This window comes from Akebia trifoliata, chromosome 3 (genome assembly GCF_017979445.1).
Source record: "Akebia trifoliata isolate Shusen 1 chromosome 3, ASM1797944v1, whole genome shotgun sequence".
Taxonomy (NCBI): Eukaryota; Viridiplantae; Streptophyta; class Magnoliopsida; order Ranunculales; family Lardizabalaceae; genus Akebia; species Akebia trifoliata.
The window spans coordinates 46,535,545-46,550,005 of NC_141377.1; the positions used below are offsets into that span (position 1 = coordinate 46,535,545).

The 14,461-nt window shown below is 33.5% G+C and overlaps 1 protein-coding gene across 1 annotated transcript; it reads right to left on the reverse strand.

Annotated features, from left to right (window-relative positions):
* Nucleotides 1-853: 853 nt before the first annotated feature.
* On the reverse strand, nucleotides 854-7,196 carry LOC147407406 (cytokinin dehydrogenase 5-like). Its single transcript, XM_086435961.1, has 5 exons — nucleotides 6,318-7,196; nucleotides 5,637-5,764; nucleotides 4,748-5,023; nucleotides 3,015-3,277; nucleotides 854-1,403 (listed from the first exon to the last, which is right to left on the reverse strand). The coding sequence occupies exons 1-5, from the start codon at nucleotides 6,913-6,915 to the stop codon at nucleotides 1,079-1,081; spliced, it is 1,590 nt and encodes a 529-aa protein (XP_086292087.1). The 5' UTR covers nucleotides 6,916-7,196; the 3' UTR covers nucleotides 854-1,078.
* Nucleotides 7,197-14,461: the final 7,265 nt, after the last annotated feature.

Sequence of the window (14,461 nt, forward strand, 5' to 3'; positions counted from 1 at the left end):
CAATTAGGAAGGAGTTCGAACATCACCACTAGAAAGTAAGATCATGGACTAGGGAATCCACTAAACATTTTAAGACTTACCACATGTATTGTAGAGATCTTTTTCGAATCATCTTCACCTAGAACTTTTGGTTGCAATGGTGTATCCTTTAAAATTGCTTTGATTTAGGGCATTAGTGTGATATTTGCCAAATAACTTTCGACTCCCAAATTTTTATAGTTTAAATATAGGTCTTAGATCGACGAAAAGTCAAACGTCATATGTCATAAGCTTTCCTTCCTCATTTATGATCTTTATCTTTTCATAATTAACTATCCTATCCTTGATGATCAATTCTTCGTGATTTATAGTATATAATAATATCCATTCCTTGAATTCTTGTGAACAAGTAAGGAAGGAGTTGATCCTAGAAAGATTATTGTTAAATGGATTGTCCACATTTAAAAATTATATTCACGTTGAATGCTTCCTCTTTAAATGGACTTTCCCATTTAGAGAACTAGTCACTATTCACTAGTTGAACATCTACAAATTGAGTGAGACGATAGCCGACTAGGTAATCATGACCATGATCTGATCATCAATATTACATCTAATATTGACATGTGTAGGATTAAATAAATCCCATTTTATCTTATGTATGTATGATTGTGGGTTTTTTTTGGAGAATAGCCTTCTAATTAAAACAAGTAAGTAGAGATGTGATTCAACGAAGAAAAAAAAAAAAACTTTCTTTTGACATTATGAAATTAATTACAAGTTTAAAATAGAGTTGATTACATGCGGCATTTGTTTATAACTTATTAAAATAAAATAAAAAAAAAAAAGGAGAAGAAGGGTAAAAGAGTAAAATTGGCTTTCGGAAGTGGAGCCAGCTGTGTACGCTCAGCTAAAAGACAAAGATTCAAACACTAATGGTCGGGCGGTCGGAATCACGGGCGCTTACTCCTCCGCCACAACATGACATGACGACAGTGGGCCCCACCGCCAATTTAAATGCAACTCTACTTGATAATTAACACCCTAATAATAAATTATTATTATTATTATAAAGAAATTCTGAGCTGTACAAATATTGTTACAAAGACGTAGAAAAAGAAGATTGGAAGATACGTTGGCCAGTAGCTAAAATACGCTTGGGGTCGAACTCCAACTTCCTCTTAATGAACAAATCCCATTTATCACCAAAATGTTCCTTCCATTCCTCTTGTGTGTTGTAATTTGGTAGGTATTGCTTCATCTCGATCCCAGCTTCATCACAGAATTTAAGGATCTGACGGTTCTGATTGGTCAAGTAATCTAACTTTTGTGCCTTTTCTCCAGATTCTAAAGCTGATCGAAGGAACGCAACTAGGTAAAATATGTCTTCATCTGGTGTAACCACTGAATTATGATGGTCCCATCTGTATACGACAACAAAAACAACAATTTTTTGGATTTTATTCCCACCGTATATACTTGCAAACATTTGGACCCACCCATAATAGAATAGAATTTGATGGGCCAATTAATATAAATTAAAATAGTAACGGCTGTTTTGGAACTATACTATGATTTATCATATATATATATGTGGTCCAATTTTATTATTAAAAAGATATATATATGGACCACACAGTAGATTAGTTCAATTAGTTGATCTTATTCTCAACCATTGGATCGTGATAGTAATGGTTATGTCGTCAGCTTATGCGATTATATTTTTTGACTTAAAGATAGGATAATTATAGGGCCCACTGTAGTTGGATACACTTAAGCCATTAGACCGAATTGGTTCTTATGCTCTATTATCAATCTCATCCAAAAAGAAAACTTATACTTATAATTGACTAGACAAATAAGCATGTGTCCACGTCTCATAAGAAGTTGGACACAAAATTGTCCAACAAAGTTGGATCGTAACAGTATTTATACTAAAAGTTATCTCCTAGGAAAGATTAGCCACCTTCACCTGTCCCATCACATATATATGATTAAGATCCGTAGACACATAAAAGTTATTCATAAAATTATCATGTATTTTGTCTTATATGGGCAAAAAGATTCGAAATGAACTCATCTTTTTGTGAGGATGGTCTCTACGATGAGGAATCATCCTTGTAAAAAAAAAAAAAAAAATCAACACATTTCAAAATTTCTAATCTCATCAAAAGTATTTTATAAAAAATGAACGGTTCAAATATTTTCAACTTGCAAATATGGGATTAAAAATTTTAGAATGGACTGATTTTTGGTGAGGATGATAATCTCTTCACCATAAAAATCATCCTCTCAAAAAATTTGTCTATTCCGAACATATTTGCCATATAAGACAAAACACATTATAACTTTATGAGTAACTTTATATGTCCATGGATCCTGACCTATATATATATATATATATAGAGGGGGCGTTCAATGGCCAACTTTTTGGCAAAACATTTTTCAAAACATGAGTTAGGGGTTTTGGAATGAGCTGATTTTTGGTAAAGATGATCTCTACGGTGAGGAGATCATCCTCACCAAAAATCAGCCCATTCCAAAACTTCTAACCCCATAAAAAACAGTTTACAAAAAATGGACGGTCCACAATTTTTCAACTTGTAAACATGGGTTAGAAGTTTTGGAATGGGCTGATTTTTGGTGAGGATGATCTCCTCACTGTAGAGATCATCCTCACCAAAAATCAGCCCATTCCAAAACCTCTAACTCATGTTTTGAAAAATGTTTTGCCAAAAAGTTTGTCAAAAAGTATGCCATTGAGCACTGCCCATATATATATATATATATATATATTTAAATTATTGATAGCATACTAAGTAGATGGTTGGTGATGAATCTTGGTACTTAGGATGCGTTTAAGGGAATTATTGGATTTTGACCAATTCAATTTGTGGTCCACGTTTTAAACGGTCTTGATGTATCCAAAGGTGCTGACATCAGCGGATCTGATGATAAATTATGTGCATGCATAGCAGATGGCAGGTATGAATGATAATACAAAAAAGAAATTATTTAGTGGAGTAAATAATTACTTGTTTTTGTTCATCGGATAGATGAGTATGGGCCCACTTGTTTTATTTCCCAAAATGCCCTTGAAGATGCCTTTGTCGAAATCAGCAATCTTGGACTTGGGGACAAAGAGGTTCAGCCATGGGTGTGGTACGTCCCACAATCCTTTGGATCGGAGCTTTAACTCGGCCTTGTGAACCCGGTCCAGAAAATCCACGTAGGGAATATCAGTTGTGAAAACCGTTGATGGAATGAAATCTAACTTTTCCAGTAAGGATTCAACCTCCTGCAACATATTAACATTGCCCGTCATGCATAGACAACAAAGAAAGCGAGTTTTAAAAACTTGATTCCATGTGAAAGTCGGTTCGGTTCGGTTTAACCATTGAACGACCCATTTTAGAAAAGAAAAAAAAAATATTCTTTTCAAGAAAAGTTTTTTATTGGAAAGAGAACACCTAAAAAATATAAAATCTTATTAATAGTAAAATTTAATATTTTCTCTTAGGAAAATAAATGAAGATAATTTGGAGTTTTTTTTTTCTTTCTTTCAAGTGGGTTAGTGGTTAGAAATTAGTAGGTGAAGCCGACCAACTTAGGAAGCTAGCACATGCTTGGAGAAGGATCTTAATTAATCTCTCAACATGACATGTAATCTATTAAGAATAGAATAATTGATATTCTTTTAATCTTATTTATTCATTTTCAAACTGACCATCACTGTCGAAAAAGTGCTACTTGGTTCTACAAGAAAAACACACTATAAACAATCAATCCCACATTAGAGATATTAAAAATAATAATAATAATAAATAAATAAATAAACAAAAATATTATATGGTAAAAAATTTGATTGTTTCACATGTAAACTAGTTGCAACGATGTCCAAACAAATTGTTTAGATTGCAACGGGAGGACTTGGAGTTAACTCTAGCTTCGTCCAGTATCATTTCGATTGAAATTGACTCAATGATTTTTATGCTCAACTTTAAAAGATGTTGTTTCTCTTTCATGGTGACCGAAACTCGAGAACTCTAGGTAGCTATTGAGCCATAGTCCCACTTCGCTTGGGTATCATAATCTTGGGCTATATATAAAATTGGGGCTTACAAGCCGGTTTTGTGAGGATGAGTTAGGCCCACGAGTTTCTACATGGTATCAGAGCGAGGTTTCTCCTTTTGAGTCTGTAAGGTAAGGGATGTGACCCTTAAACTGTTGTATTGTTACCCTTTTTCTTTTTAATATACCACTTGCTTAATTAATGGCTAAAAAAAATTAATTAAAAAAATATTACATTTGGAAATCATGCAATTTTTTCAAGAAGAATTATCACCATTTTAAAAAAAGATAAAATAAGAAAGCCTGTCCCTTTAGAATCCCTTTAAATTGATTTAGAATCTTACAATATGGGCCCAAAAGTTGAACTATTATAGACTTCAAGACACCCAAATCCACGTGTAACATTAATTAGGTTGATAATTATAGGTTGGTGGGTGCGTTAGATTTTTTAGTTTTATCAAAGAAGATATAAAATTAAACTGGTTCCATCTTAGAATCAAAATGGATAGATCACACAAGATCTTCAATGTTCTCATATGGATATCTTATTAATTCTATACTAGAGTATATACTTATAGAGTAATCTAGACACCCTGGAGAATAATCCTAACCTTATAACACCACTTTCATGAAGGACAAAAGAATAAACTATTATTGGCAACCAAACCAAGTTAAATTCTTTGATTATCAAGTATACCTGATCTATGATATCAGCCGTTGATTCATCGTAGTTCTTCGTGATCTCCAAGCAGTATAGGACACCTCCATTAGCACCAAGAGAGCTGATCTTTACTGGGTTACGAGGAGAGAAAAAAGAGGACCTCCAATTATTTATGAGTCCTTCATCTACAATAACAAAACCCTCTACATAGTCGAACCTCTCACTGGCTGGTTTACCATGCAAAGAGATGAGATACTCCTGATCCTTAGTGAAAGCCGAGAAATTAGAGTACAGTACTCGAATCCACCTTACCTATACAGTATACATCCGACCCAATTAGAAAACAAAGCCAAAAGAGAGAAAAAGACCACGTTAGAAGGAACACAAATCAACAACATTGCCAGCCTTTGCACAGCCGTTTTGAATGGGTTAAAAACTTTACTGGGCCCAACCCTCACTATTAGGTCTTGCATGGTTGCTTTTTTTTTAGGTTTGGTCATTCATTAATTAATACAAAATAAATGTCCCACCAATACGTTTTTTTTTTTTTTTTGTTTAAAACTAATTAATAAGGGGCTTTTAAAAAAATTAATAATTAAAAATATGTCTCACCAAGAAGTTTAAAGAAAAGAAAAAAAAAAAAAAAAGTGGCTTTTTTCTCCTTATTTTTTTGTATGGTAAGAATTAATGTATTTTTTTCTGATAAAAAACAAAAAAGAAGGGGAATCTGAAGTTTGATTAAAATAAAATAAAGTGTTGCAAACCAACTAATACCCAAGCAATATGATTTCTGTGCAAGTCAAATGCTGATGCAATGTGATTTCTGTATAGTAGTCTAAAAGGAAAGGAAAAAAAAAAAGCTAACAACAATAAATAAATAATCAAACAGAAGATGACGGGTAAGGGCAAAGAAAGTGTGACATACCCTTTGTGGAGCTGGTTCTAGTGCAATTCTAGCCCTAGTTATTATTCCAAATTGGCCCAAACCACCAAGAACGCCATGGAATAATTCTGGGTTTTGCTCTTTTGAACATGTTAGGAGCTCTCCCTTGCCTGCAACCCAAATATATCACATAAGTATATCCCATTATAGAGGAGAATCAAGAATCTCAAATACTCAAAGTTAGAGATATAAACTAAGAACCCATATAAAACAAAGTTAAGTACATAAAAGATGAAAGTTAGACAAATAATACTGAGAGTCCATTGAAGAAAATACACAAAATTTGAAAGTTTGATACATTAGACCAAAAACCCATGCGAAAATATACTTTGCAAAAATGGTAGAAAGATCAAATGATGAAGTTGTAGAAAAACAATTCTAAGAAGATCATAAAATTAGATCCCATCAAGGAGGAGAATCAAGAGTCTTTAAAAGTACTTAAAGATATATATATTAAGAACCCATTTAGAAAAGAAAAAAAAAAAAAAAAAAACAGTGAAGAATCAATAAGAATATGAACCCATGTAAAATAAAGTTTAAAGTTCCCATTTAAATAAAATATACAAAATTTGAAACTATGATAGATCATAACAAGAGCCCATGTGAATATATATTAGAAAAACTTTTCTTAGAAGAAAAAAACATGAAAGTGTATTGGTTAACCTGTAACGACGTCTAGTTCATAGACATTGTTAATCTGAGGGCCATGATTGAAAGCCTGGCCACTAATCCCAGCATTAGAAAGGGTTCCACCCACTGAGAGATACAAATAATCGGTCCATGATTTTGGTGCGAGCCCATGCTCTAAGGTCAACCTCAACACATCTATCCATAGTTCTCCACCCCAAACATCAACAAAGCTACAATTGTCTCCTATTAAATCAGAACCCAAAACTGGCTTGCTTGCTCTAAGCTGGCTCCCCTTCATGCCACTCATATCTATCACAATCCCATTAGCCGTTTGAGCCTGACCATTGATCGAGTGCCCATGTCCTCTAGCTGAGACAGTGAAACCCTGAGCCGAGCCATAAGCCGCTTTAACTAAGCCGACTATGTCTTTGGCTGAAGCCGGGTGTAAAACGGCTAATGGCTTGGCTTGACTCATCCCACCAAAATCAAATGAAGCAGTTTCAAGGTCAGCCCCATCAAGGCTGAGCTGCCCAACTAAACCTAGCCGAAGAAGATCGATTGGATCCACTGTTAAACCAACAGTGGAGATTAAACGGCAGACAACGAATGTCAACAGAAGCTGACTGACCATTTTGTTATAAGAGGAGAGAACCAAGACTGCGTGTTTTGCCGTGGGTGTTGGGTTGATTGGGTATTTATAGTAGGAGAATGGGTTAAGGATAGTAATCCTACGCACCCGGCGTAGGGAACAGAAGGTGAAACTTCTAAGAGAGAACAAAATCTTGTGGAAGCGGCGTTGGGAGTCGTGGCACTACGTAAGCCGGTATTGCACTTTAAAGATTTCCTACCCAACATGCACAGATTCTCTCTCTCTTTTCCACACTCGCAGACGACACGAGGAAGCTCTCTCTCTCTCTCTATGATTTTTTTGGATAAAGATACAGATTTGATTTATAGGAGGAAACAAGAAAGAAAGGGAGGGGAAGAGAGATGCCACGTGGCTAGTTAAGTTAACATACGATGTGTGGGGTACCACGTGTGGGAAGAATGAACCTCTAATGGGAAACACGTGTGAGAGAGGGTCCATGAGTTGATTTGGAGGATCTTTGTGGGGGACGTGAGCTAGGGAAAACTTCAATTCATGTGGGTGGTGGAAAAGGGACGTTTTAATGAGGAGGAAGGTTGAGGTGGAGGTGGGTCCCGCATATAAATATCCGACGCTCATGACTTATTAATAATTAACCATCCTCTAATAAATATATTGATTATGGTTAATTATTTGAGTCGTGCTAATATGACTTGCTAAGTGGCATACTCATACCACTTCATGATGTGGACAACTTGGGAAACGTAGATCTGAATGCCTTTAGATACATGATGTAATTCCCCATAAAACAAAGTGTATCCCGAAACACACATATCTACAATTGCCAAACTTGTCCACGTCACGAGTCATTTGAGTACGCCACCTAACGAGTCATGTTATCAAGACTCTAATTATTTAAATTACACTTAATGTCTTAATTAAGGAAAATAATTGATTAATATGATATAATTTTTTTTTGACAAGTGGCATAATTCAAATGGTTCACATCATGATTATAACAAGTTGAAAGTAATTTAACGCCCCCCTATTTTGACTGGTTTTTTCCCGAAACCTAACCAGCGAGTCTCGTTAATTAAGTTTTATTTCTTGACTGATTTGATTTCATGCACTTGAATAAATAATTAAATTATAATAAAATATTAGAAGTTTCAATAAATCTTACAATACAATTTTGTGAAATTACAATAATACTGATGATGATGAATAATGGTAATATTGATAATTAAATGATTTTAATAAATTTACAATATTGAAAGAAATGAAAGAGGGAATAAAGGATTAACATGAGAGAAATGAAATCGAATTAGATATATTTTTGAAAAGATCTTAACTTCTTTTCAGTGGGATTGAAGGAGAATGATAAGAGCGGAAAGGAAGTTTATTTGGTCTCGAAAAGACACCTCCTAATGGGTCGTTCTCCAAAAAGGTGCTTCTAATGGATTTGGCGATTTAATTTATTCTCCAAATCACTTTTCAAAAACATATATCCATTTATTAAAAGGGAATCAATTCGTTCAAAAATTTACTAGAAATTAGAACAATTATCTTTTTCTCTTATTTTATTCTAATCAATCCTTTGCGATTTGAATTTAAGAACTAGCGTATTGGAGAACTTTTATAAGTTCTTACAATTTGAGAGAACATGCAATTTGAGGCAAATTGGGCATCTTTGTATCCCAAAGTTAGTTTTGCTAAAAACCCAATAGTACCTTTGTCATTTCAAGTGGCTTATAGGATATCTATTGTCTATAAGACAATGTAAATCACAACATGCCCTAGAAAGTAAAAGTTTCGATTCTATCTTCTACATCAAAACTTACTTATCTCATTTGAATTCAATAGTTTCAATATTGATTTAGTTTTATATTTTCAATATTTTTTTTGGATAACAAAGTATCCTATAGACAGTGAATCGGGGCCCATATCTAAGCTTTGACTAATCTATAGATCAGGATCTTATTCAAGGATTAATCCTGGGGCACGTACAACATTTGCACATCACACACACTAGGTAAATGAGGGTGTGCCCTCACGGGTGCCCCTACCCCCTGGGAATTAATGCTTTTATTGGGTATTGAGTGTTTTCAATATATTTTTCAACCCAAGATAGTGGTTTTTTTTTTTTTTTTGTTTTTTTCCTTCAAAACGTTTCTATTTTAAAAATATTTTCGGTCAACAATCCTATGAGTGATAAGTCTGCACGTAGAAAATCATGGGGGCCCAAAGAGACGAAAAAGGTTTAAAATGTTTCAACCTAAACCGACATTGGCCCCAGTTTTCTGATTCCCATTCAGAGTTAGAATTTTCACTTTAGGAGAAAATTTGTTCCTAAGCACATACGAGCTGAGTTTCCTTCTTCCTTCGTGTGAAATGACCCAAATTTCCACGAAACATTCGTTAAAAGAGTACAATTGAGGTAGATTTGGAAGATTTATGTTGAGATTTTGCCAGAAAATTTTGTCACAAGAGACAATAAATTAAGACCACTAGTTGACCCAGTCAGAGAGAGAGAGGTTCTATGACGTTAAAAAATTTAGTTGTTTTGTCCGAAAAATGCTGTTTGGGAAGTCTACCAAACTTGACCCATGCTGTATTTATTTATTATTATCTTTTCTCATCATCAAATTCTTAAGCCTCTCTCTCTCTCTCTCTCTCTCTCTCTCTCTCTCTCTCTCTCTATATATATATATATATATATATTTGTTTTTTATTTTCTTTTGAAAACTTGGTAAAATGCTAATGATTCTTAAATTCAATCTATATTTTGTTGAACCACCAGATTAGTTTAATCATTTATATCCCATACCATCTATGTAAATCATTTGTTTATAACACTAATTTTATTTTAATTATTTTGGAAGGCAAACGGATTAGTAGTTATTAGTAATTAGTGGCTGAAAAGGTTTCAGAAGAATAGCAAGTTGGTACATTCCAGACTTCAACTACAATTCATATTATCATAGTTTAACTATTAAGTAGGGTTATCAATGGTTGGTTTGGAACTGATCCAATAAGATTGGGATCTCCTCGATATGCCTCACTTCCCAATTACATAGATTCAATAATATTTTATTTATTTAAATCCCGTAGGGTTGGCTCAATGGCAATTTCGGACTAATAACTGAGGTTGTGAGTTTGATACTCATTATGAACATTAATTCTTCAAGGGTGCACCCTCACTTATCTGGTGCATGTGATGTGTGGACGTTGCACATGCCCCAGGACTAATCCTTAGACAAGACCATGGTCTATGAACTGTGCAAATCCTAGTCCAACAATATCCATGGCCTTGTAACACCTTAACCGCCAACATCGAGTTAGATTCAATTATTACATTTGAGTTAAACTCATAAGGAAGCTTGACACCTTCAAATAAAGTTTGAAATTTTGATTTAGCGTTTGTGGAACCACTCAAATAGGCATAAAATGAGACTATCCAAGCACCATAATAATTCCTCATCAAGACGCTCACATCACCAAGACCCGAATAATCCAAAGAAACTCCATCACTATTCAATTTAATCCAACCCTCCCTTGGACAATTCCAGAAACCTTCATATTAGGTTTACTTCTAATTTTCACAATTAGAATAAAAAGACTATTTAACATATCGATTTAATAGTATTTCAATCTCTCGTTATGGATTGAAACTATCTCCTCTAACTGTTGTTGGATTAACTTCCTTATCAACTCTCAAATGCCTTATGATTTCTTATTAAACCGTATTGTGTTCCTGAGGAGCCAAGCCTTTATAAACGAATCAAATTCCACGTTTGATCCTACCTATTGGCAAACCACCATTTACCACGATCTTGCAATCCCCCCCATATGGTGTTTGTACCTTTAATTAAAAAAAAAAAAAAATTCCTAAGTAATTGGGAACCTTAAATCAACCCTAAAATGATGGCATTTTGGTCACCTCCTGTTTTATGGGCCCTTTCTTAACTCAATCTGATTTTATTTTGTTAAAAGATGATCTTGGGAGGCTATCCAACTGTTCCCCAAATATCCCTTTTAGTATTGTACAACTTTGAAATTTTTGAAAGTTACCACATTAAAATGACCTAAACACCTTTGTAATCCTCCAATAAGATCCATTTTTCATAAAAATCCAGGGGATGGGTTAAAAATACCCTCCTTTCAATCTCCATTCACATTTCTCTTTCCTAAAAGAAGAATTTGAATCAATCTAGGCTTATCTATGTTGATAAAGATTATATCATCTCTCAAAAGAAGATATATAATTAAATTATTTGACATGTTTTCAATAACTTAAAACTATATATTTTAAATAATTTATGACCAAAGTCAGATGGTTTGAGTAAGACAGTTGTATCTGTTTAGACGTCATCCCTAGTTTCTTTTTAGGGGTGTAGTTTAGTAATTTTAACTTTTTAAAGTAGATTTTTATTATTTTAAGAGTATAATTATATTTCACTTTATATTAAAATAAATAGTTAACTTTAGGATGGTAACATGAATTCCATCCCAAGATAATCAATTTTTTTTACTTCTTCTTAGTCTTGCTTTATGGGTTTTTATTGGGTATCTGGGATTTAACAAAAAAAAAAAAAAAAAAAAACTCTAATTGTTCTTAAATTTAGCAACAAAGTTGTCAAGGAGGGCACTTTTTTCCTTTTTCTTCAAAATTCTAAAACTAATTATTAATAAATAAATAAATGGAAAACCTAATTCAATTATTATAACAACTCAATAATTGGACCTTATTGACACCGAAGAAAAATGATGAAAGAGAACAAAAATCTAGTAATTGTCTATTTATCATATGGTTGAGATCATTGAATTAGTTTAATTTGTTAAATTATAAGAAGCATTCTTGAGTCACCAATTACTTTTGCATTCAAATGTCGGTGTAGTCTTTATCTTAAATAAATAAACAAAAATGGAAAAAATTGATAAGATTCCCCTAATCTATCAATCTCAAAATTCTAAAATAAAACTTTAATAATAATGATGATGACTCGTGCAATATAGAGAAGATCCTATATATAAACCAAAAGTCTTCAATTAGTGAACTAATAAAAATGATTTTTTTTTTTTTTTTTTTTAAATGTATCCATCCAAATTTTACATTAAATTCGAGACATCGACTCCCATTGTTGTGAGATGTCTCGTATTCTTATTGGACTTGGACTTCAAGAGGCAAGGCACTATCAAAAGAGATCTTTCCGGATAGTGGATTTTTCTCTCTCCCCTCTATGGACTCAGGCAATTTGCAGAATCACATCAATCTTGTGTGTTCATTTTGTTATTTTCTTTAATCTTGTTACGCATCCACACAACACCTCCAAAAATATGATTAAAAATAAAAATCACATACCCTCATGTTTTATACTCTCACATAGTAATGAGATATGGGGGTACATCATTAGACTGATTTATGTGGGTATCTCAGATTTAATCTAAAACCTGGGGGGGATTTCTCAAAAAAGTCCCCAAAATATGGTAAGGGAGACATGTGAGACCATATGTCTCCCATAAATCATTTTCTTTCACTTTTTTATTATCTTTGGGGTTAAATCTAAAAGTATAGTCTTTTAGAGATAAAGTTCTTACCTTTTTCAAACAAGTGCAATGTGAACCCAATTCACATGCACTTGACAACTGTCAAATTGACGAGAAAAGCTGGTGAGGAAGAAAATTAAGATCCATGTTGTGTCTGTCTAGAAGGGAGAATTTGTCCACTTTCCTTGGCCAATAGCCATAATAGTCCAAGTCAGAATACCAGATTAGAGTCTTTGGTGTGCAATAAAGATGGAAAGAAGATTCATAGAAACACTTAAAAGACATTTTAGGTATATTTGAATGTGAGACCATGTCAACGTCAACATTAATTGGCATGTTTTTAACGACTATTTTACTACTCATTAAGGTAATTAAATCAGCTCCCCTTACCACATAAGTGAATCAAAATGGATTAATTTGGAATAAGGATATTTTTCGGCTTCTTGGAATACAACCAAGCACATTCCAATAATTTATAAATGAAATTATTGCGGTTTGTTGAATTTTTTTCATTGAGTTTGACAAACTCAATACAACATTTAACCAAACAGAAATAAGAAGATACAATGTATTCGTTTTAGAAATTAGATTAGGTCTATAGTTTTTTATAATTATGATCTGGAGATTTAACTTTAGATTTGATAAGACATCGTTTTTTATCCTTGTGTTGGTATTGTATATATATATATATATATATATATATATGGGGGGCGTTCAAGGGCCAACTTTGTAGCAAACTTTTTGGCAAAACATTTTTCAAAACATGAGTTAGAGGTATTGGAATTGGCTGATTTTTGGTGAGGATGATCTCTACGGTGAGGAGATCATCATCACCAAAAATCAGCCCATTCAAAAACTTCTAACCCCATCAAAAACAGTTTATAAAAAATGGACAGTCCACGATTTTTCAACTTGTAAACATGGGTTAGAAGTTTTGGAATGGGCTGATTTTTGGTGATGATGATCTCCTCACCGTAGAGATCATCCTCACCAAAAATCAGCCCATTCCAAAACCTCTAACCCATGTTTTAAAAAATGTTTTGCCAAAAAGTTTGCTACAAAGTTGGCCCTTGAACGCCACCCTCTATATATATATATATATATATATATATATATCAATTTTGACTAAGATTACATTAGTGTTTTAAGATTATGATGCCCGTGATTTATTTTCAAAAGTAGGTATCAACCAATAAGAAGAGGGCACGCGTTCGCCAGATCTATAACATGATATACATGTTGATGTTGTTGGCGTAAATTTCCAAGAAGATAAAAAAGATCTATTGGATGAGTGGTATGTATAAATATTCCACATAAGAACCATGTGACTTCAAGAGCTGTCCAACATAACCATCAATGTGAAGGGTGCAGATTCTAAAGAATATATTTAATGTTGGAAATCTTCTCTTAAGTCTAATCCTAAGATCCATGAGTATCTATGATTGTCAAATTCGAAGGATTTTGTAATCTGAAATCATTTAAAATGATGTGAGACTAAATGGGATCATGTGTAATACGTGTGACAACCCATTCTAATCAAAATAACACGACTCAAGTGATGCTGATTGAATCTGATGGGAAGCTTTAAGTTAAGAGTAGTAACCAATACATGAGCCATACTCTTACAATACAAAACTGTACTACACCACCATTGAATGGCTCATTGGTGTGGACTACTAACACACATGACCGACAGACCCATTTTGATCGAAACTGTTCAATAGGTGGGCCATCTCTTGGGTATAGACTGAGCCAAAAGTCATTAAGTACATATGGTCCACAATTGACCCATTTACTTGATTTAGAAAACAACAGTTGTGAAGCTTATATTATTTACTCTTTAAGTAAATAAGGTTACTGCTTTTACTACTACTGCATGAAAATTGAAATTTTTGATAGGACAATTCAACGGGTCAAGGCTACTTAAGTAATCGAATTTCCATGGCCATGACTATCAATTTTTTTTTACTTTTACCAATTCGATGGCTTTGAGCCATTGGATTTCTCTCATCTTCCATTAATTTGAAGGTTTTGACATATCGAA